Source organism: Condylostylus longicornis, unplaced genomic scaffold (assembly GCF_029603195.1).
Source record: "Condylostylus longicornis isolate FDR11 unplaced genomic scaffold, ASM2960319v2 ptg000018l, whole genome shotgun sequence".
In the NCBI taxonomy this organism is placed as follows: domain Eukaryota; kingdom Metazoa; phylum Arthropoda; class Insecta; order Diptera; family Dolichopodidae; genus Condylostylus; species Condylostylus longicornis.
The window spans coordinates 4105357-4131667 of NW_026577987.1; the positions used below are offsets into that span (position 1 = coordinate 4105357).

Below are 26311 nucleotides of genomic sequence, written 5' to 3' on the forward strand. Positions count from 1 at the left end.
AACAAAATAACATTAATTTTTTCAAAAGTTTTCAATTTTTCTAAATTTTTAATTTTTATTTTATTTTATAAAACTTTTTCTAAACTTATTAAATAACTGTTAAAAAAGAATGTTCATCGCTATCGTTAAATAATTTTCTTGTTATTGTTTTTTTCTTACAATCAGATGCCACCATTTTAATTTCACATAGAAAATAGATACAATTTATTTGTAAAAGTTCTCGCTACTTTAAACACCACTTATTTGGATTGTGTTGGAATATTTTGTATTTGAAAATTAGTGTCAAAATTGGTGACATTTTTTAAATATTAACAAATTGGCTAAGTATTTATTTCATAATTATTTTATATTTTTTAAATATTTAATGAATTATTTTTTTTGTGAAATATTTTCTAACTAGTTTTCAGTAATTTTTCAAAAAAATTAAAAAAAATGCTTATTATTTTACTCCTCCCGTGGACCTATTTACAAAACTTCTACCTCCTTGAAGATAAAAATCTGAAATTTCATATATGAACAGGTCCATTACTAGAAACTCATCTCCATAGAAGAAAACTTTCTTTCCCCCCTACCCCCTAAAGGTTATTGGCCCATCACAATAGTATTCGCAAACGCATAAAAGTAGCGAAATACGAGTATTACTTCTAATGCGGAACTGCGTATTTGAACATTCAAATGCCAAAATGTTCGTTAAAATTAATCCCCACCAAAAACCCATTTTCTAATTTTCGTTCTTCTTTCGTCAAAAGTCTAAAATTTTTAGACACAAATAAAACTTATTTCGTTAGAAGAAAATTTTTTTCCATCTCCATTTCCTTTTAATTTATTGCCTCGCGAATGTCGGGTTCATATAAGTACGTATTTCTGAAAACAAGCTTTTCTAAATTTTTTATAAATGCCGAAAACAAGGTGTATGCCATGTTATTCAAAATTATAATTAGTTTTTAACCCTTGGATTCGCCAATTATGTTAACGTGTCTTTAAATTTTCTTTTGCTTATCCTAAATATATGCAATATTTGAAATATTTTTATATATTTACTATAATATTATTATAATAATATAGTAGATTGTTTCTAAAAGCAATACTTTAGGTCCTCGAAAAGAACAGTTCTACTTGGTTGACCCAAATTTGTTGTATTTAATAATAATTCTTATGATCGTGTATAATTATTGTTGAATACATTAACTCAAATATCAAATTTTAATCAAACTTCTTATCATATAACTTTGCAACATACAATATATATTCTGTAAATGTCGAAAAACTCGTTTGAATCATTTGATTTTTGGTTATATGCTTACTATTACACTTTCAGTACAATTTTTCGATAAAATAAGTTACTCTTGACCTTTTAGAAAGCAACTCACAAATGTCTTGTTACGATGATTTAATATTAAAATTTTATCTGTACCCGTTTTTCGTTACACTCTTTTTACATTTAAACCAAAAATATTCAGTTGTACACAAATTTTCACTATAAAAATTATTGTAAAGCTATTTAATACACATGTGACATGTTGGGTATATATTTTCACCAGTCGCATACAAAATGATATGCACAGCTCATATACTCAGACAACAAACAACAAAAGCAAAAAAAAAGAATAAATATTGCAAAACAAATTGAGTATTATGTATCTAAGTATAATACGCAAATACCATATTTCTGTCATACATACATATATCGATAATCGTTTAAAGAGCTCTTAAAACAAACATTTTTGCTGGCATTTTTAATATTAATTATTTTAAGTTTCATCATTGCGTAATGAAATTTTTTGGAACTTTTTATGTTGAACTGAATATATCTTTCCCCACTGCAACGCCAATAATTATACTTCGGACTTTCGTGACGCAGGAACATAAGTAATATAAACAAAATAAATGAATATGTAAATTTACATCACACAAATATGCATATGAAGCTCATGTAATCGTATAAGTTTAATATTTAAACTGATTGAAATAACAAAAATTCAAGTGATCAAACTATTGGTGGAGTAGCATATTTTATTTTCATCACTTGAGTAGAAAATTGACACTTTAGTTAGAGCTTAAAAGACATTAACGCGAAAATTTCAATTTGCAAGTAATTTCCTTTAAAACCTAATGTTATTGCATACACTTGGGAGGCATATTAGAAAAGCAGAATAAATTTAAAGTAGGTTAAGCTAGTTAATAACGCAGTTTAAACTAATTAAAAAATGTAATTTTTTTTCGATATTGAGATATCCCCCTTTTACAAGGGGACAGATTTTGGACCCCTTTAGATTTTTACTGAAAACAGCGTTTTTACTCCTTCAGATAAGTGTTTGCCTAAAATTGACATTAGAGGTAGCTTTTAAATTAAAAACTTTGATTGTTGCAACACATGAGAATTTCATACAAGTGAAGCAATTTCTTAATCTATGAATATTACAAGTACCTTTTGCTTATGTATTATGAATTTCCGACTTTCTGGCATAGCGGAAAATACTTTCATTTGTTAAAATTTTCATAATTTTTATAATTTTTTGGAATGTAACTGTTCTCGATTAAAAATGTATAATTAAATTTAAACTACAATTCGTGTATATACTCTTTTTTGCTGTACATCCAAATACGAGACTACGTTTGCTAAGAAAGAGTATATGACTTCAAATTAGGAATTGCACACAAAGATTTGCAAAGTTTTCAGCTGATTATGAAGATGTTTTTATTATTGTTAACATTACATTAGTGTTGAAAATTCTTTCATTAATAAACATAATTGTGAAATAAAGAAAAATATATTTTTTGCAAATTCGATAACCCTCATTGCACAGAATGTTATTCAAACATAGTTTGTCGAAGGCTATTAATTTTTCGTGGAACAAAAAAGAAAACAATCAAATATTCTTCTCGGTTCAAAATTTTATAGAACTACAACAATAAGTGGTTTGGCGCATTGAAAATTTCCGTTTCTATATAAAAATTTTTTTTTTTACTTCTACATTTCTTATTCATTTATTTCAATATATTTTCATATTTCCGTCTCGTATCGTTGCATTTTAATTGTGCGTGTGTAAAAAAGTTTTGTATGACTGTATTTTTTCCCACTATTTATTTTTCCCTTTTTTCGCTTATATTCGTCGCCGTATACTCCATTAGGATAATAATTTATTTTCGTTTGCCGTATTCCTGTTTTTCAGATGTTATGATGGTACAATATTATTTATGGATAGATGTATGTATGTTGTATCTATGAATGTTTGTTTGTGCCTCTACTAACACTGTATTTTAACTGTAAAAATGAAAAATGATCTTGTATAGTCTGTCTAGATTGATTTTTGTTCAAGAAAAAAAAAGAACGTTTAGAATATTAAATAAAAGAGGGTACTGACTGCTGGACTGCTGTCGAAGGGTTCCATTTATACAATATAAGGTTTGCGAGTTGCCTGTACTTTTGTATTATATTATAATTTCATAATTGTTAATAATATACCTTATTAAAGTATTAAAATGGGTAAGTTCTTTATTAATACTTTAATTCAATGAAATTAAAAAAAAGTTAAGCGCGTATATTGTTTGATACAAGAAAAATATCGAATTGACAGAAATTATTTTGAAAATGGTTGTACAGATGGCGACAGGTTACAATATAAAAGTTAGCTTTTTTAGAAAATACTATCAAATTCATAACAGCTTTCAGCTGAATATTTGATATTCAACGAATATTGAATATATAGTAGAGTAGAAAAGCTATTAAAAAAAAGTCAAAATTAAATTAATTGGTTTTATAAATTCCTTTTCATGAAGGCTTGCTCAGACAGATAATAAATAAAAATGCAAAAATCACAAGCAATAAAAGATATTACGAATTCACGAAACTAATAGAAGCTTTAATTGGATTCCTTTAGCTTTTTTTTATATACAGGAATAGAAATTTGTGAAGTGTTAAATATTGGACAAAAAAATGTTGAAATAAAAGGATTTTTTCAGATGTTAGTAATTTAAGTAGTAATATTTTTTATCTAATTGCGGCAAGGAATATGAAGGAATATGCGAATTTTTGTAAGTTTATCGGAACAAAATATATTTTGCAAGAAGTTTATCACTCAGAATAGGTATTATATTGATGGTCAGCACAATGTGAATTAGTGGAAAGTGTTGAAGAAATTTTAAATCCTAGGTGTTTCTATGTTAATAAACATTAAAGAGCAAATGCTTTTTAGTGAAATCAGTTTCGTGAATTTCATCTTCTAATTCAGTTTATTCTCAACTAATTGAATGGATAATATTTTTATTAAATGCCCTTATGAGTTAATTATTTTTTTAAATATTGAATATCTCAAAAACTAACATCTCCTAAAACTATAAAATACTACAAAAATATTTTTTACCACGTTATTAACCCTAAGCTGCTAAATGGGAATATTCAGAAAAATGTTTTAAATGAAAACATTGTTGTACCCTTGTTGCTTTCAATTTTACATACAAATAAAGCAAGAAAAAGCAAATCTTACAGTTAGTTTCAAGAATATTATCCGCACATAAGTTATCACATAGGTACTTTATACATTACTCAGAGCAACATAGAGAGAGAGGACATTTAAATTTGTCGGAAACTGATTCTTTTTATATTAGTTGAAGTAGAAGTGTAGTGTGCGAGCGTGCAAGAAAAGAACAAAATAAAAAAATCTCATCTCCAAAGTAATATAAAAAAAAAAAACAAAAAACAAAAATAAAAGAATGAAAACAACTTCAAACAACAAAAAAAACATGCTATAACAAGAGCAAAAGAATACAACATAAAAATAAAAGTGAAACAAAAGACACGAAAATGCTATCTTTCTCTTTTATATTATTATAGGACATTATCCATTAGGGAGTTTATTATAGAACATAAAAAGCCATTATCCTTTCTATATAACAAAGAAGAAAAGACGTTTACTTGAGTTGAGGTTGAATTCTGATGAATGAAAATGGAAGTCAAATTTACAGAAATTTCGTCGTTTGGAATTGTTTGTCTACTTTTCTTTCTTCTTCTTTTTCAATTTCAGTTGTTATAATATAGGTATTTTATCACTATAACGTGTATGAATGGGGGACTTCTAGGAGTCAAGTATAAAATTTGATTGGTTTGTTTTTGGGGGTAAAAAGGAATCTTACACTTTCCACTTATATTTTTGTTTCATATATGAAAAATAGCAAGAATGCATCATATTCAATTAGAGTTTGTTTTTAACAATTACGGTATTCTTGTTTAATATTTTTAATCATAATTATAGTTTTTTGTTTTTACTACAGAAAATTTGAAATTTTATTTAATTTTAAAAATGACATGGAAAAATTCATTTGATATATCAAAAAAATATTAATGTATCGAATTCACCGTATGTAAATATTGGTCCATAATTTCAGAGAACGGAAAAACGAGTATCTTTACTAGAAAATATTGAATGAAAATTATGTGCGGCAATCTTACCTTACCTTCAAATGATTGATGATTTTTCAAATAAAAATGTTAACAATTAAAATAAAAATGGAATTGTCGTAAATGAAGAAGGGTCACAAAACTGCCGTATATACATAAAACTTACAAAAAAGTGAAATGGAAGGAAAGAAATAAAAAAAACAAACAGTGAAACAAAAACGACAACGATAATAAAGTGTAGGGGAATGAAAAATGTGAAATATTGATAAATTGATTTTAAAGAAATAAGAAATATTCTTATAGGTAGATATACGAACTTATTCAAAATGTTTTGGTACAGTTGAACACATTCATTAAGTTAATCACTAGAGAAAATAAAGAAAAAGGAAGGCATGTATGCGTCTCCAAGAGAACCAAAGACCACATTTTGAAGGTTACTTCAGTAACTTTGATTTTACAATTTATTAAAATAAAGTAAGCTGATCTAAGTCAAACCAATTTTTCGTTGATTGAGGAAAACTTTTACCTACAATTTGTAACTGTTCTTATTTGAAAATGGGTGTTCTTAGGTATTCACCTGAGAACACCCATCTGAGGTAGAGTGCAAGTCATTTTATGTCCGATTAATACAAAATTGTCAACCAAAATACCAACAAAATACAGGCATGAAATTTCTGTTCAACTATAATCTAAATTATTTAAATAATTCAGATATATCAACAGCTACCCAAACCCAATTATGCTGTGAATTGAGTCTTGTCAACTAATAGGATAATGTCAAGCAGCCTAATTAGCATTTTTATGACTAACAGTTGTTATTAAAATTGTTTTAGATAAACTTTACGCAAAAATTATGAAAAAAAAACGAAACTAAAGAAAAATATCGAAATATTTGTTACCTGCATTTCTAAAAAAGAGAAGTCACACATAAAATAAAATTTTAAATTAAAAGATTCAGGACAAGTCTTTGCAATAGAATCCAGTTCCAAACAAATTGTTTCGCCTATGGAGAAAAGAGGACAAAACAAATTAATCCAAGTTTTGATTTTGAAATTTATTAAAAAATTTTGATAGCTGGAAGCACTTATTATTATTACCAATCATTATAAGCACAATTTGTACAAACTTATTTAAATTTTCCAATGAATTTGCAAATAATTAATAAGATTCTATTTCGTTAGATGTCCATAACCAAAGCTTGTTGTTTTATCCCAATAACCCTGTGCAACAACAAGTGTTCCCCAAAAATATATTAGGCAATATTAAATTCTCAGACTTTAACCATAATTGAAACCAAACTTCTGGAATAGTATTTCCTTATTTGGCACTACGTTTTCACTTTAAAATTTGATCTCATTCTCATCACTCGATTTATTTAACTTACCTACACAAATTTATTTCCTCATTTACAAGTAATCTTAAGTTGAAAGAAACAAATACGTTCATACATGCTTATTTGTACCGCCATACGAAGAAAAACAAAAAACCTTTATAATATTCACTTTATAGCTTAGATTGTTGTTTTTTACACGTAATATGGTCTATGTTTTGGAGGGGAGGTAAATATTATTCACGAAATAAGTACAAAAGTAAAGTGGAAACAAAAAAAAACAAAAATATATTGCACAACATGATTCGCAATTTGCCATTATTATTAGTGTATGTACGTATATGTACATATAGAGAGGGCTTGCATCAAGAAAAATCAAAATATGTACCTACATTAAATAAATGAAAAGTTGAAAATATACAAAAATCAAAATAAAATAATATGCACAGGCATAAGCAACAAAAATTTCATCTCAGTATTTTGTTGCGGTCGTAAATCTTTTCAAACAAAGTGAACAGAAGAGAAAAAGGAAAAACAAAAAAATGCTTCACAAAACAAAACACAATGCAAAATAGAAAGAAAAAAAGAAACTAAATAACGACAATACGACATTGACGATTTCGATGATGACGACAAAACAACTACAACGACAAATAAAAAGATAGAAGAAATTCAAATAACTATAGACGAATAGCAGAGTGAAGAGTAAAGAGAAGTGCCTAAAATAGACCAGAAAATTCAGGTTGTTTATTTGCTTTTTATATATTTATACGAGATTTTTCAGAGCACCTACCTACTTTGTATTTTCGTTTATAATACAAATAAAGTTGCTGTAAGTATTTGTAATTTTGGTAAACCTTGATTGAAATCCACCCACAAAATTTCATTAAATTTATTTGTAGTAAAAGTTCAATTTTCAGATGATAGACGTTCAAGAAAGTATAGAACTAACGTCAAATTAACTTATTCAAAAGTACAATAGCAGATTATTTTTAGCGATTTTCAAAAGTTAAAATTATTAACAATAATATTTTTGCAAATTGATTCTGTACTCGTTGTCAGTAATGTTATCACTATATTTAAATTTAGTCCGTTATTCAGACTCTACTCGTGTTCTGGTTTTTACTAATACTAATTTACGAAACAAACACAAATATCTAATTTGTTTCGAAGTGGTTAATATTAAAATCGTATATTTTCTCTTAAATATCTTAAAGTTGATGTGTATAAATGTAAATTGTGGATTACCTCACTTATAACTAATCTATTAAATGTGAACGTACGTTCTGTACACGTACACATAGTTGGAAGCGGCATGCCTCCATACAGACATAAATTATAAAATTTATCATCAAAATAAAACAAAAAATTTCTATACTTTTATACGATATGGGTTTCAAAACATTTTGTTGCTTATATTTAATCATTGTTGTTGTTCATTATCATTACTGATGATGGCATTCTTAAATTCAATTTTCCATCTTCTAAAGTGAATTTCATCGAAATATATTTTCTAACTTAATTGGTTGTTGTTGTTGTTAGTGATGCATGTCGCCGTTGTTTTCTTTTTTTTGGTATTATTGGTTTTACTTGTTATGGATTTGGCGTTTGCTGGATGTGTTATATTATTGCTATTAGAAGTATGAAATTTATGACTCTTTGAAATAAAAAAAAAACCAGTTAGATAGTAACTTAGTAGTGAAGATTTTCTTCTATTATTGATACACATAAACAAATACACAACTTTATTATAACAAAAGAAAACAGAAAGTTTTAATTCTACATTTATGGATTATGGTATTTTTGAGAGGTAGATTTGAGTGATTTTAAATGAATTTGTACACAAACAGATTAAACCTTTTGTATTGGGAACATGTTATATGTATGTATATATGTCCTTTAGTAATGAGCTCTTTGCATCCGAATATTGTGTATCGGGAAACAATCGTTTGGAGTATGTAAATAAAACTAGCAATTACACATAGTGGTGCGCGAATTCGTGCAACTTAGCGAAGCATAAAAGCTTAACTTGGAAATGCAGGAAATGGCACCAAGATTACTCATTCTAAATTGTTCTAAAACTGATTCGTGAAATCTGCGATTCTTTAAGTCTGCGCAGCAGCTTGCACAAGCTTAAGGAATCCTTAGATTGAACCCTAAAATTACGATCTTTTCCACCCAAAGTTGTAACTTTTAAATGCGTAAAATTAAGCGACTTCTATTTGGTTCTGCAATTTTCCGTTAATAATATAAAGTTTAAACGCAATTTACACAGTTCTATATCACCAACTATGTTAAAATATTTTTATTATAAAAAAAAACAAAAAAATAAAATTATACATAGCTACTTATATGTCCTTAAAATAATTGATTTTTCAAAATATTTGAGTTTACGATTAATTTTTTAGAATTCAAATAAATTTACAAGGTTTTTTGTGTATGACCTGCGGCGTTGGTGAACCATCCGTTTAGAACTGTTGGCCGCGTTAATTTTAGACATTGAATTTTCAGTATAAATATTTCTTTCTTCACAAAAAGGAACCGAATTTAGTTTTACTAGAATTAACAGAAGTCATTTATTTAATTTCCGATGGAAATAGAAAAACTGGCTCATTAACTCACAAACAAGCAACCAAAGATTTATGAACTACAATAAAAAAAAATTGTTGAACAAAAACAAAATACGCACAATTTGACTTGTTGACAAACTGACATTAATAAAAATAAATTTTAACATTTTTTAATCTCCGAAAAATTGCATATCTATAGGAGCTTGCAATATCAGGTTTTGTCACTTTTACAAATTTTCAACTAAGTTTAAAGGTTGTGCTCTTCAAAATTGTGTTAATACCTGTACTTTGAAAGCCTACTCTTGTATTTAATGCTTTTTTTTCCAACATCAATGCTAAAGTTAACCAGGTTTTTCACACAAATATATGAAAAAACAAATCTGTTTTTAAAATTTATTTATTCTCAAAAACATAAAGAAATTTCTAAGGCTGTGATTGAAATCATTTCAAAAAATTTCTTTAATGAACTAGGAACTCAATAAAATAAATTTGAAACTTTCTATTTTTATAAAATATTATTGAAATATAAATATTTGAATTTTCAAATTTAGGTTATTAGTCGCGTTCAAAAGGTTATTTAGTGACAAGTCAATTCAGCATGTAATAGATACAGTACCGGATCAACTCGACATTAAATTATTTTGTATTTGTAGGACTTTTTGAAAAAAATTAAAAAAACATGATTAGTTATTAATGTTGCTCTACCTATTCATTCCCTATTTCTTAAAAACTTACACAAGTTCTAAAACAGAATTATGCAATGTTATACAACAATGTATCATTAACAAACAACCTATTTTACGAAGAAAATTCTAAGTTGTCTCATTGCCTCTTAAAACGGAAATTCTTTAAAAGAGCGTCGAAAAATCAAATATCTATTAAATTCCGCAAAAAGAAAAAATAATACCATTTTTCTAATATTATGTGGAAAATGGCGGCTGAAATAAACTGTTGCCTGGACCAACTTGTTTTTTCTCTGATCTTTCTTCTCAATTTAAAATTTATAAACACACAAACAATTAAGGCATTTTATTAGATACAAAGTTTCATTTGATCTCTTTTCCTTCAAAGTTATTGCGTTTCAAAAGGAAAATTTTGTTTTGCGACTAGAAACTCTTTAAATTCTTGTTACGTTCCTAGAAGTATGCAACAAGGACACAGAATAAGAATACTTTTGTTAGAAGATGGCTAAAAATGTAATTTTTTTAATTGAGGGAATTAGCGGCTTTAACCAATAATCGTATACTAAACAAATCGAAAGATATCAGACTGGAAAACAAAATTGATGTTTGATCCCAAAGAAACTATTTTACCAATGATGTTTGTAATCCGTTGATTACAATTTTGTAAATAAAATTTTCTATTCTATTCAGTTTGTTAGTAAAGCGTCTTGTATAATAAATAATATTTTTTTGCAGATGTCAGACAAAGGTTTTCCTCGACGATAAGTATACAAACTCTTATATATATACATATTTACATATAAAGTATTATCAAACAAATATTTTTTCACTTTATATGCTTTTGTTCATATTCAAGAAGTCACTGCAATTACTCCTCTTTTAATTTTCTCCTTTATAATTCATATTTAAAACACGAAATGGAGCGAGAATATTTTTTCGCTTTTTTTTGAAAATATTATGAAATATTATAAGAGTGCAAGGAAAATTAAATAATGCAAACAGCAAACATTATAATATACATACAACTGTGTTACGGGTAAAAGAGTGACTGAGAAACGGAAGAGAGACAGGGTGATTGTGACATGTGCAAAAAAAAGTTCGTAGGGTGAGGGAATGAAATGTGGGGAGTTGAAAAAGGTAAGGACAAAAAAAAAAACGTTAAGGTTACCTTATGAGTGGTGTTACAAAAGAAATGTGTTGATTGGTAATGGTAGGTAGGCATTATCGTACCGTTATTATTGTTATTCGTGGTAAATTGATGTGGTGTAATTGACTATATGGGGAGTTAATATTATGTGTGGTCGATAATTGTTTGTGTGTACTATTTGTTTTTATTTCTTTAATTTTTTTCACATTCAGTTTATATTTATTTTTAGTTAGAAAGGATATTTTAAGGATATTTAGAATATATATAGCTGTTATTTTTATAAAGACAATAATTTAAGAAAAAAAAAACAAAAAAGAGTAAAAATCAATGAGAGAGGGTCAGGTGAGGAATACAGCTGTAATGTTATACTATTGTACTTTTTGTTTTTGTTTTAAATTAACTGTATTTTCAGTGTCATGGAATGCATGAAAATGGCATTTATGTGTAAAGTTGAATAAAAGTTATAAAACACATTATTATTGAAGAAATTTTTAATGCAGTTAAAATTACTAAAAATAGATTTACAAGTTCTATTCTTATTTACGTTTTTATTTACTATTATTTCTGTTTTATTTAAAATGTACATTTGTTTGTATTATATATGTACGTAACTGTGTAAGCCCCAAGTAATTTATTATTTATTGTACGTATTATTAATGTTATAGGTGAAATAATCTTAAATTACTTTATTAAATTTGATACGAGCTATAGATTTCTATAGAAGTGAATTTTCAATTTTATTTTCAAAAATTTTATGAATTTTTTGTAAAATAAAGCATACATTTCCAATAAGTTGATAGGTTATGAATGAAGTAATGATTGAAATTATTATATGAAGGAAATAAATAGTAAATGCAATAATGCATTTTCATTTAAATTTTATGAAAATTTTAAGAATTAGTACGAGTAAATATACTCAATCAAATTAGTAAAAACATAAATTTGTTATTTTTCAATTAATAAACTCAATTTAAAAACTCCATGCGAACTTTCAATATCACTTAAATTTATTATTATAGTTTGCTATCCTTCGTGTGTTTTATATAAGTTGAATAAATTAAATGTAATTCTCTTAAAAATATCAAAAGTATTTAAATTGTATTTTTGTAATGATAAACCTAGTTCAACTGGTTATACAATATTACTTAAACACTTTATTTACGGGATTAAAAAAATTAAAAATGCAACGGATAAATTTATTTTTAAAACTATTTTATTTCTACTGATTACAATGAATGATCTTAAAATGATCCAAAAATTTCTACAAAACACAAAAGAAAAGGAGTTACTCAGATCTATTTTATAAAAATATGAAATGCCAATATAGTCTTCAAATATGTAGTGTCGCCAAAGAACTTAAAAAGTATTAAGCAACGAGATTTAAACTCCTAGAATTTTCAAGAGAAAGAATTTATTATTGGTTGGGTACCGTTCTAATCTAATTGGCAAAAAAAGGAACAAATAATATACCAAAATCAGATTCTTTCCCTACCGTAGTGTAGGGAAAAAATCTTTATATACAAATTTTGGCAACCTAATCAAGCTGGATGATTTTCTAATACAAATTTTTCAGAATTTTTTTTAGAAGAATAAATAATTGTGAATTTTTAATGCTGGTTCAACTGAAAAATTAATACTAAATTGTCAACGAACAGCATTGTACTCGTATTACTTTCTTTTTCAAAAAATAAAAAACTCAAAGCTTAACTCGTTTCAAAGTCCGTGTGAAAATGAGCATGAAAAACAACGAAAGCAAAATTGGTAGATTTTGTAATAAATTTTTTTGTTGTAACCAAGACAAAGAAATTTATATTAATTAAATTATATTGTATTAGTGGGAAACAACTCCAACGCAACGCGACATAAAAACACAGATATTTTTAATAAAATTTTCCTATTCTCAGTAAACTAAAAATTATTTTCAATAATATTCATTAATTTTTAACAAATTCATGTACAAATCGTATGTACTTTTGGCTGCCTACTCAAATGGATATGTTTTCAACGAGAAGCTTTTAATTTTATTTATTTATAAAATTAAAAGAATCAATAATATAGTTTAGAACTTACAAGTTTATTAATTTTCACTTAAAAAATAAATACAAGAAATAATTAGAAAACTAAATTTAGAAGTAAAATATCAATAAATGTTTTAATGAAATCGATGAAAATTTAATGGTGGAAATTTTTGTACACTCATAAAATAGAAACATTAACAATCATTTTTAAAATTAATTTTTTTTTATAAAACGAAAACAAAAGATCAAAGTTAATATGTACGTTTGTATGTACCCCAAATACTCAAAGTTGCCACCTTTAAATTCCTATACGTAATAGAATAAATTCGCGCTAATTATTAAAATGTGAAAAATTTTAATCTAAATAATTATAAGGAAATTATTTTGCTAAAGAAAATTTTCTTGATATTAATGTTTGCATATAAAAATATCCTTAGAAATCAAATAAAAATATCTTTGCAAATTATTTATTACATATTATTAATTTGTTATACATAAAAATAAGTGAAAGACAAACATTTCACCTCATCATTTCTAGTGTATAACAGTAGAAATAATTATTTTTCATACAAAAATAAAAGTATAAGATATTTTTGTGTTTGATTTTATTTTTAGAATGCATTTGAAAATGTTGACGCGGGGGTATATAACAAGTAGAGTACTCTATATATAGACGTATAATAAAAATAATATAAATTGCGTCGCCTACGCATTCGAGTGTAGAATCCTAATGAAAAAATCCCATCTACGTCACAAAAAAAAAAAACATAAAATAAACAAGAAAATCAAAATAATAAAAACAGAAAAAAAAAATAAAAACAGCTTCGATTACGAAGGATATACTATGAAAAGTTTAAAATGTTAGACATGAGGTTGAAAATTTGATTTTTCCTGAGAAGTTCATAAATCTTCTTTTATACAAGCATAAATGTACTGAGTAAAGAATTTGAGGAAAAATTTAGAGTTATTAGAAACACAAACCAATAAATATTTATGGTTCGCGTCTATAATAAAAATGTTTTATATAATTTACTTTCTTCAACGTACGATTATTCAATCAAGCGACAAGCTTATAAAATGAAAAAAAGAACAGAGATGAATGGTATTTGCCATTGTATTTTAAAGTATTGTGTGGACCTGTTCAAATATGTAGATATACAGATGAAATTATGAACAAAAATATTTCTATGTGCAAGAAGTTTTCAAAATGTTAACAAATTAATTTTATCAATGCAAACCAAGTTAAGTATAATAAATTATTAGAGAGGGTTTCGATTTTTTGTCGTAACAATCATATTTCTTTTATAAAGAAAATTTTTAACAAAAATAATAAAAATACAAAAACAGCATTTAAGAATATTTATATTGAACTTGTTTGAATCCTTACAGGTGGGTGAAGGGCAAAAAGATAAGTAGGCGTCAAAAACGATTTTATGTATTTATTTCAGGATTGTTTTTTTCTTAATTTTTACACTTTTTCTAATCTTAACTAGGCACCTTCATATTTAACTATAATAGTTAAAATTAAGTTAGATGAATATTTTTCTCTATTCTGTTTTGGAAAATTTGAATGAAATATTAAAAAATTTTCTTTAAACAAGTGATCTTTGTTTAATTTCATGGTTTTTGCCATGAATAAATAATTCGTTCCATTGAAGCCAAAAAGTGATTGAAAAATCAAAAACCAAAAAATTATATCTTTCTATTTGGTTAAAAAAAATAGGGGTGGCCGTTTATTTTTATGATATTATATTAATATGATAATTAATTAAATTAAAAAACTTTGAAACTTACCACATGTACGCTACTTTGTAAATTACCGGTCATCATATTTTCCGTTGGTTTCTTTTCGGCTGGAGTCTTTTTGGCGGCACGTTTAGCTTTACTTTCTAAAAATCTTTGCTTCAATACAGACGTTTCATGATTCTGTTGCTCACATACATTTGTAAATGTTTGATCAAATCTTGGAATACTTTCCGTTTGTCTTATACGATATTTTTCTATACGACGACGTAATCGGTCAACAACTGCTTGACGTTTTGGTGGTATAATTTCGTTCTGTGGTTGGAATGGATTTTGGTGTTGTACATTTTGAAATTGTGTTTGCTGTTGTTGTTGTTGCTGTTGTGGTTGAGATTGCTGCTGTTGCGTTTGATGTTGTTGTTGCTGTTGCGAAATTGATTGCTGGTGATGTTGATGCTGATGTGGGTGTTGATGCTGATGTTGATGTTGTTGCAATTGCTGGTGATGCTGATGCTGGTGTTGATGTTGATGTTGTTGTAAATGTAAATTTTGCTGTTGATGATGTGGATGATGTTGTTGTTGTAACTGTTGTAATTGTTGTTGTGTTAATTGTGTATGTTGCTGTTGCAATTGCATATGACTATTTATTGACTGATGTTGCTGTTGTTGTTGTTGGGCTATGGCAGCCGGATTGGCGCTCTGAAATACTGGAAGACCTCCTGCATCCATAAATAATTTTTTTTAGTTTTAGAAAAGTTTTAAGTTTTTAACTTATCGTTATAAATATTTTTCTTATTTTCAAAATAAATTAATTATTTCTATCCTTTGGCCAAGTGATCTATTCAAAACCAAATTTTGTTTTAATTTTTATATAAATTTATGATATCTTTTGAAATTATTTTAATTCAGCTTTTGAAAAAAAATGTCTTTTCTTTGTAACTTTGTTTAAATTGGAACGTCATTAATGCTAGGCAAAAGTATTCTTAAAAACTATTGGAAAGTTATTAATTTTATTTTGCTTTGATTGTTTCTAATAACTAAATAATTTTCGTTTTTCTTGTTTTTTTTTTTCTTTTAAATTAAATTACTTGGAATACTGGTTGCTTTGTCTTTTAAGAAATTTACAATAATTTAATAAAAATGAAAGCTTTGATAAGCTTCCCTCGATCGTAGTTCATTTTGTTAAAGTTTTGGCGTCTTTTCAATCTGCCTGAAATTTCCTATTTTATTTCGTTGAATTTTTCTCATTGAAGAATTTTTTTCTTAGTTTAATTTCTGTATCGTAATCGATATTTTTTAGCAAATACCTGAAATAAAAAAACATTGTATAAATTAAATTAGTAAAAATTAATTAGAAATAAATATTTTTAACACAAAAATTATTGAATAATATATAAAACTTGTGACACTGGTGACAGGGAACTTTTAGGAATAATTTTAAACAAAAGAGTTTACAGTTTATCATTTCTGCAAAAATTTTTTTAATTATTTTTATTGAAATTTTTAAGAAATCGTGAGCGCAATAATACCATAAAACCTTAATTTAAAATTTACTCAATTTATGTTGGAATTTTGAAAATTCAATAAAAATTAGTAATTTGCACATGTTTTTTAAAGAAAATTTTGTTTTGGTTGCCAAACGAGCATCTTGATATGGAGACACATTATTTAAAATAATAATATGATTATTCATGACTGGATTCAAAATTAATAAAGATGCAAAAATTTATCGCTAAGCATAACATTTTTTAAAATTTTCAATGGAAAAAAGCATTTGCAAAAGAAAAATAAATTAAAAATTTTTTGTACTACTTTAAATTTTACTCAATAATCATTAAAAAACACTCAAATTAAATAATTTTCATATATCACTTGCTGTATTTGTTTCTTATCATTTATCAATATTTAAAAATAAAATAAAAAGAACAAAGAAAAAAAAGAAAAAGTTAAGATAAGTTACACGCACTCTCACTTATTGATTATCTATGTGACTATTTAAGTCTTAACATGGAATTTCAATTAACATATTTTTTTTTTAAATTACCCAAGGTTAGATAATCATTTTCAATACAGTATACACACACAATAGAGTAAAAATAATAGAATGAATTTTTAGCAATTTGAGCTTCCTTTCTTTATTCGATGATATTTTTAAATGAATATTTAAATTTAGAATTAAAAAATTTTTTTTGATTATTAATAATTTGACGCAGTTCAAAAGTTAATATCCTAATATTGCTGGAGATTAATTATGATTCCAAATTAATTTTATAAAATATTTAATTTTATATTTAAATTAGACATTTCCTGTTTTTATCTGTCAAACTATGAAACGTCGAAAAGTTTGAGGTTTGAGTAAAATATACAAAAATAAAAGTTTTGTCGACTAGTGTCAAATAAATAAACTTTCTTGATAATTTTCAGAATACGAATTTGAAGTCTGGCCTTAATACAAAAATTTAATGAAAGAAGCGCTCAAAAGAGAAAATTTAAAAAAAAAATTTTATGATTGAGAGTTTGATCTTAAAATACATTTAAAAACCAATTGGAGTGTACAAAAATTCAAATTTGAGGTTGTCAGAAAATTATTTAAAAAAAACCTTTTAAATTATGATATTTAAAAAGACCATAGAATCTTTTTCATAATAAATTGAAAAGCCAAATAAAAAAAATAATAATCACGTTCCAAAAATTTCTCTTAACAACCTTCTAAGCGGCAAAATGGCGTTGTGTGAAGTTTTCTGCGAAAGAAATCACTTAGTCTTTGTTTAAACAAAATTTATTACGCATCAACTGAACATTCCTTACAAAATGTTTGCGGAGCCAACATAAAAGAAGATTGAACTAAAGTAAAATAATTCGATGTTCTTGGTATAGTCTCAATGTTGATTTTAAGTGCGCATCATACGGTGCGCACTGAAATATTTTACGATAAAAGGACTATTTGGTGTTGTGTATTCTGAAGCTTTTGTTGTATTTTATTCTATGGTGAATAACGTAGTTTAAAAGAAAATGTTAAAATTATTAACGAAATATATTTTTAATATTTTTTAATAAAATACAAGCACAAAAATACGCAATATCAGTTCCAGTTTAAATTTTTTCTTTAAAATTCTGTTTTGTTTATTTGAAAACTTATTTTTGGAAATCCTCTTATCGCGTAGTCATTAAGTGGAGCTGAAAACAAAACAAAAAAATAAAAGAAAAACAAGAAAAAAAGAAAGTATATATACATGTGCATTTGTATGTATTAAAAACAAATCTCTTTTATCAGTAACAGACTGCCATACAATAGAAAAAATTCAGTAAAGCATACAGATGAGAATGTTAATTTCAATTTATTCCAATTAAGTACAATAAATTATACCATATTTTGAAATAAAATGTACATCGAACCTATTTGAATTTGAAAATGAATTGAAAATAAGAAAAACCAAAAATCAAAATAAAGCAATGAGATTACTTTGATAACTTAATGTTCGCCCAACATTAATGTACGTGACACAAATAAATATAACTTTTCAAATTATAATTCAAAATTTGTCTAGCTATATATGAAAATATTTTTTTTTTTTTTAAATATGCCATACGTAGACTCTTTTTTTTTAGTGATATTTTAATAAACTAGAGTTGTTGAGCAAAATATTATATTAATTGTAGATGTTTCATAATATAACACCGATATTGATTTAATTTTGTAGACGTTGTAGATGAAAAACAATATTATTTACATATCAAACAAGCAAAACATTTTTGGCGCCTAAAAGTAGGCAATTATTTTATTCAAGAATTTTTAAGAACAACAAAATCTGCGCAGGATGAAATCGGATGCTAAGTATTGAGCTTACATATTTGCAACTTGCAGATGATTTATTTTACACATAAGTATATCAAATACCACAATAAATAGTTTCTTCAGAAATTGATTGTGCGCATATATGACGCAAATTAATAATTTTGAAATATTTTTAATTAAAATTTAAAATCACTGAACTTTTAATTTTAAAACTTAACGAAATTAATAATGGTTTTAATCGGAATACAAACAGACTGGGATGCGATGCACAATTTAGTTTTTATTATTATGTATTATGCTGAATTATGAAAATTTATATGAACGTACATACATACATATGTATTTCTGTAAGCATCAGCATTTTAATATTTTCCGATTATAGCTTCGCGTTCTGACTAATTATTTAGTACATTTATACGAACATATAACTATAAAATACGTTATTAAAATGATTTTATTTTTGTAGGGTGACATAAATTTTAAGTATGAAATATTTATTAATCGTGAACACGCTACATTACATATTATGTACATGTACATTAATAAAAACGTCTTAAAGTTGTAAAAATGATATTCCATAACAGTAAATTCACTCAAATTAAAAGCTCGTACTTGTTTTTGTATTTAGATTTCTTTGTCTTTAATAATTCTTTCCTCTCTCGTTTATCGCTCTCATTCTTTATATTTTGCTCCCTTCATTACTCTTTTTTATCTATTTTTCTAGCTTCAATTTATAATAATGAATTTTAATCAAAAACATAAATACGATAATTAATTTATTTCTTAAATTTATTAATTACGATCATCTTTTAAACAATAATTAATTTAACCTCAAAATCAGATCTTATTTCGGTAATTAAACTTTGAGTTTAACTACGAAATTAATAATTGAAAAAAAAATAATAAAAAAATAGAAAAAAATGAAATTTTATTCATTCAACATTTTAAAATAGAAAAAGCTTTCCAAAAATAGTAAAATTACGCTAGAAATGAATCTTAAACTGTTCTTATAATTTTAAAACTAAATAATTTTTATTTCAACTTTTAAAGTTTTGTCTTTCTTATACGAAATGAAAAAAGCTAGATTATTTAAAAATGCTAGAATAAAAACAAAAACAAAAAAACAAAATAAAGAGAAAATTAAACCCACTTGTTAAGAATTTTTTTTTTATTTTTATTTGAATAACAAAATTAAAAAAAACCGCCAAGATTCACACTGATGTTTTACGGTTGCTTCAAATAGCTTCTAAATTTTGTTGTTACTTTCTTAATTTTGCTGAAGTCACTTAATGTTAAAAATGTTAAAAGCAATAAAATAAACACAAAAAAAAAAAAATAAAACGTATAAAGACAAAAATTGTACACAAAAGTATTTCTAAAAATTGTCCGTGGAGAGCATTTTATTCGCCCCAAAATTTCAAATAGCGGTGTATGCCCACAAAAATAACAAAACTAAAATTGCTTAAAAGAAATCCAAAATATCTCAGGTTATTCATCGCACCTCCAATTCTAAACCTAAAGTAAATTTAGATTTTCTTTTACTAATTACATTCATACAAACTGTTATAAAAACAAATCAACAAAGAAATAAAATAAAATCTTCTTGTGAACGGTTAAATTCCAGAAATCCAGAAAATCACTTTCAAGCAAGCCGAGTGTATGCTTTAATAAATAAAGGAAATGGCAAACAGCGCCACACGTTACTTCATTACGAAAACATTTTCTTTTTTTTTTTTGCTTTGCTTTCTTTTTGTTTTTTTTTTTTTTGTACGGAAAAATTACAAGTAAAAATTTTCTTTTTATTGTTTTGAATTTTTTTTTTATAAATATTTTCGTTATTTTCTTATTCTATTCAAATGTTTTTATTTTTTTAATAAATTTATATAAAATTTTTATTTTTGTTTGTCATATTATAAAAGAGAAAAAACTGGATTACCACAGTCTAATGTCGATGACTGACTGATTCAATTCTGAAACAAACATTTTACTACTATAATGATGAAGCCCCAAAAACAACAAAAATCAGAAGAAAACAGAAAAATAAAAATAAAATGAAAACATAAGAAATATAAAAAGCAGCTACTAAGCACAAAATGCTAGCTATAACAGCAACACCATATAAATATTGAATAATCTGAAGTTGTTCTCCTCTTTTTTCTCATTACGTTCTTATTATGAATGCACGAAACACGAAGAGTGCTAACAAATAGCTATTAAGTAAATTTTAAATGAAAAAGGAGGGGATTTGATTTTTGGACAACAGTTAGCTAAAACAATAATTTTATAACTCAATAATGTTAAGTTATTTGCATTTGGAATTGTACTCTTGTTGAAACATTTCAAGTGCTTTAATCTTATTTCAAATTATGTGCTTTGCTTTGTTAGCTTGCAACTTTGCACAAATTCTTAACTCCTAATAAAATTCTTTCAATGAATTCATTTTTATATGTAATTTCATATAACATACATGTTATCCTTTAAAATCGCTGTTCTTTTTATCTTGGAAAATTAAAACTGATAGGTTAATTTTATTTTAACAGATTTGATCTAGTCATAGAACCGGAAGAAGTTCCCAAATTAATCTAGTAATGAAAGATCTGATCTTTGATGAAAAATCTGCTAATTAAGGCATGAAATTCAATATCCTTACTACTTGTAAAAACTTAGAAAAACGATATTGTAAATATGTTTTAACAGTATAACAATACTTCCAACTTTTATACTTGTATGAAATGAAAGCAACAACAATATCGTATATAGAAAATTTTAACACCAGCAGCAATATAAGCAGCCGACTTAAAGTAAAATATTCCAGCTTCAATATTAAGCAGTCATTTAATTTTTTTACCATCCTTTAACCAATATTATAAATAAGCCGTTAATAGTTACATTCCAAGCTGAATATGACTGCTGCAATTTAAGTTTAGCAAGTGGACAAGCCAGCTAAATAGCCGTCAAAATAATAATATGAAAATGCTTTTAAATATTATTCGTAAGTATGTTGGTTTGTAACATATTTATTATAGCTTTGAATTACTTTGAATATTGTAGGTTGTATAATAAGTAGTTAAGTTTTGTTATGAGTATAATATAGAATCTAATAGGTACACATATTATACATGTTTGTATGCACATGTAATTATACAGATTTATGTTGTGTATAACGAAATTGTACTTTGAAGCGTTTTTGAGAATCTGAACTCAATTCTATCCTTTTGATGTGCAGTATAAGATTTCATAAAAAGATTTAGAAATTTTTTTCAAATTTATTATATCGCATTTTATTATTGTTTTGTTTCTTTTACTTTTAAATTATTGCTGTTATTTTTTTTGTTTGTTTTTAGTAGAATATACAAAACAGATTGACTATATAGATATACACATACACATGTAGCTTTAGATTGGCGTTACATTTCTGACGTCAAAAGCATAATTTTAACTTTAAATCGAAAGAATAAAGCATGTTAAATATTATATTTGGATTTTTTTAATGGTCGATTAAAAATTAACCAATATTTGTTTATATTAGTAACGGTTTAACACGATTACAAACGATTTACTTTTTTCTCTTTTATTTTGCTAGATTTTTAATATTTTTAGCACAAATGTATTTGCCATATTTAAATTTAGTAATAATTTTTATTCTTGTTAACAAGAAATTTTCTATTTTGAATTTTTTGGATTGAGCAAAATAAGTGTTTAGGTTTTCGTATTGAAGTTGTCGAGTTATTAATAAAATAAATAAGCGGTGTGTTTTAACTAAAAAGTCTTCAAAATTTACTAGTTTAATCCTCGCCATTAGCTCGGTTGTTATTGAACTTATTTAAGATATTTTTACAATTTAATTAGAAAGTTATTAGTAGTTTAATTAATAGTTATTTAATTAGTTAAGAAACAAGAAGTCTAGAGATCATCATAAACTCTATCGATACTCAACTATTTAGTCATTTACAATGAAAAGTTTTAAGCAACTCAGTATTCGTAAAATAAAATAAGTATAAGATAAGTAAAAAAAGAAAATAAGTAAAAGAACAAAAACAAATTTCCTGTATGCGTAAGCCCCAGTTCTCGGGCTCGAAATGAAAAAAGGAACTTGAAAGCGACATGATAAAAGAATAATATCCTGCCCTAATGAAACGAAAGGTTGTCTAGTTTAGAACCTATATTAAAATTTTAAATAATTTGGTTTGCCGTTCGTGTGTAAAATCAAAACTGACAAAAAAAACATTTTAAAAGCATTGAGGCGTAGGCTACAACTTGTAAGGAAGTAGAGAAACATATTATAGTGAAATACATTTTATTGCAAGATCAATTTGCTCGTGATGTTTGAGTTTTGTGTGTATAGTAATTTTGTCAGTGAACACAAGGAGTTTTAAGGAAGCACAGACGAATCGGCGGCCTAGGGGACGAAAGGGCTTAGCGTAAAAATATTTGACCAATTTGATATAAATAATATAAGAATATTAATATGGCACACTTTGTATGTTGGGTACATTAATCTGAGAGAGTAGACTTTTTAGCATTTTTTCAAAACAAATTTGAAAAAAAACTTGTTAGTTTCACTCTGTCTTTCCGTCCGTCCGTCAATACGTCTACAGCCTTAAAAAAAGAAAGCCGAAATTTTATACATGTATGAAATTTAAAATTTTCTCTAAAGTCTGCTCTAAAAGATATAGCCTCCCAAAACCCTAAAAATACTATTTTTTGACTTTCACTGTAACGAAATCACAAACATTTTTTAAATTCTGTAAGGGCCAAAAAGTAATAAAGAGCTCTTACTACAGCGACATAGCTTTGTTTTCCCCAAAAAAAAAACGAAATGGCCGTTAAAATTAGTTAAAATTCATTAATCCATTTTTTCTTTAAGCTTTTAGTTATTAATAAACAGTTCATTTTGTTAGAAGAAAAAATTAACTTGACCTCCTCTCAAGTTATCACCCACCCGAAATCTGAAAAATTTGAATTTTTTTCATCTCTTATTTCTGAAATTACAAGCTTTTCCAAATTCCTATAAATGCAAAACGATAACGGTAAATACCACACTATCACATGATGTTAATAGTTCTTTCAATTTTTTTTCTCATCCAAACTGTATGCCAGATTTTTAGATTGTAATTTAATATTATAAAGTGAAACAAATTTAAATAACGTAATAAATTGTTTTTAGAACCAATATTTTCACTTTTTGAAGGGAAAAGTGCTTCCTTACAAACCATTAGCATTATTAAATTATCGTCCAAATTATATGATCAAAATTCTTATAAGAGAGGTACTCGGCTTTATATGCTGTACAATTATAATTCGTTTTGCATATGATTGATAAGAACCGTTTTTGTACACCATATCTCTAATACATAATTTTAAATTGATTTTAAGTATATGTAAGAAGTAACTAAAAGCTAAAAAACTTCGACTTGAAAAAAGTTTTAGTTTTTAAATTGAATTTTTAAAGTGAGTGTTCAAAAAAATTTTGACATTAAATGATTTTCAAATTGAGCTTTTTATACAAAAGTAGTAAGCAATTTATTGCTATAAGCATGCACGGTATATTGGTATCTATTGCTACTCAAATGCATCTGTACATTTCAGAATGGTAGTCATACTTAATTGTCAATACCTAAATTGCGTATGACAAAGGATTTTGTTAATTTCTAGCATCATATTTCAATTTGATTGCAACAACTTCACTCTAATAAAGGAGCATAATTAATTTATTTGTTGTATCACTTACATTAACTAGCTTTATAGTTAGCTAGCTCATAATATTATGAAAGATATTAGATTTAGTTTGATAGAAAAATAAATAAAGTTGATTCAAACCAATGGGTTGAAATGTAGCATTTTTCCCTTCAAGAATTGAAAATATTGCTTTTTAAAAGCAATTTATGTGTGATAGCTTTATTATTAAAATTACTTTCATTACGAATATATTTCTATTTTTGAAATAAAAGGAAAAAAACGAAATAGGCATTAATGTAATGCTTGAATTTAAGAATTCATTGCGTGAGTTAGCAAAAATATTAATATTTTTAATGGCATGGAATTTGCTGTTAGTTTTCTGCATTTGTGGAAATTTAGGAAAGCTTACAGTTTCGGAAATATAAAGCGTCAAAAATTCAAGATTTTATATAACGGCAAATTAAACGGCCATTTTGTTTTTTATTATATATGTAGTTAACGGCCATTTTTATACGCAAAGAACGTATGTTCGAAGGGTATACTAAATTTGCCTTACCGTTTGTAGCGCTAAGAAATAATGGTTTGAGCTGTAGACTCAAGTGCACGTTTTTGATCAACGTCGAATTCTGAGTCGATTTAGCTTTGTCTGACCGTCCGTCCCAGCGATAATTCAAAAACTGATTGAGCTTAGTTTACCAAATTCACAAATGATTCCTTGATGATCGGGGTACTGGTTCGGGTAGCTACCATACAACTCCAAAAGTTATTTGGCATTATCTCAGAAATTATAATATAAAAATCTCGCGAAAACAAGATTATTATCAGGGCTGCTACCTGTGATAAAATTCGTTGAAATTTCTTGATTCGTAGTGGTAGCTGCCGTACAATTTCAATAGGAGTTTGCCCATACCTTAGAAAATATTGAAAATGCAGTACTTATATTTTGCATAAATTATCATGGTAATATGACAACTTAAAGTCATAGTCTGCCGTATAGTCAGCTATGGCATATTTACTCGCACATAGGATAACAAATTCGTACGGGTATCACAGAGTTGACACTTTCAACTCTATTTTTTCTCATTGTAATATAGAATCGATCTTTTTGGGCTTCATTAAATTTTATTTTTTTGCAAGTTGTTAGTTTTTTCAAAAAATTTCAAAATTTCAAAAAAAATTTTGAAAAAAAGTGCTTATTAGTTTCACTCTATCCGTCCGACTATCCGCCTGTCTGATGTCCGCCCGTCCGTGCTTCCATGGACATATTTACTTATACATAAACTTCTACACCCTTGAAGATAGAAAGTTGACATTTTACATGTGCATAGATCTTAACCAGAAACTTATTTCCATAGAAGAAATTTTTTTTTTAATATAATATTGTATTTTGGCAATTACATTTAAACTTCTCATTTCTCAGAAGAGAAATTTTAACATTTATGTTATCTGGTTTTTCTTTTAAAATAAAATAAAATATTATTTAATTGTGTTAAAGATAGCCTGAGAGTTTTAAACTTAAGTGTGATTTTAAATAAATAACAAAAAAATAATCAAAATTGAAGTAAAAATTTCGGTTCTGCTTAATATACAAATTTGGATTTTCATTTTGCCTATATTTTATAAGAGAATTTCATCCAGTGTTGTCTTATTTCACCTCTGAATTATAGCTTGTGATAACTACATCTTAGAATTATATAAGAGTTCTTAATAAAAACAGAGAGAACAAAGAATTTGAACATTCTTTTTTCGCTATTTTTATTTAGATTTAGTGTGCGTGCCTTACCATGTGTCTTAATTCTAAATATTATCTCACACACATGTTTACATGTACATATAACAAAAGCAATCTCTGTTATCACATAAAAATAAATAATAATAAGAACGAGAATGTTGTAAGAGTTAAAATATTTTATTTATATGCAAGTGAATAATTCTTACAACTCTTTA

At 26.0% G+C, this 26311-nt stretch overlaps 1 protein-coding gene across 6 annotated transcripts in view; it reads right to left on the bottom strand.

The window, feature by feature from the left end:
• LOC129606335 (neurogenic protein mastermind-like) overlaps positions 1-26311 on the bottom strand; it is a 139209-nt gene that overhangs the window by 59542 nt on the left and 53356 nt on the right. For 2 of the 6 annotated variants that reach the window (XM_055516601.1, XM_055516607.1), the window contains exon 3: positions 14941-16196. In XM_055516601.1, coding sequence (XP_055372576.1) covers positions 14941-15618 — 678 coding nt within the window. In that variant the 5' untranslated portion in view covers positions 15619-16196. Of the gene's footprint in view, positions 1-14940; positions 16197-20234; positions 20421-26311 lie in introns of those variants that run through there. The other 4 variants (XM_055516606.1, XM_055516605.1, XM_055516604.1 and 1 more) reach the window with 4 other exon arrangements.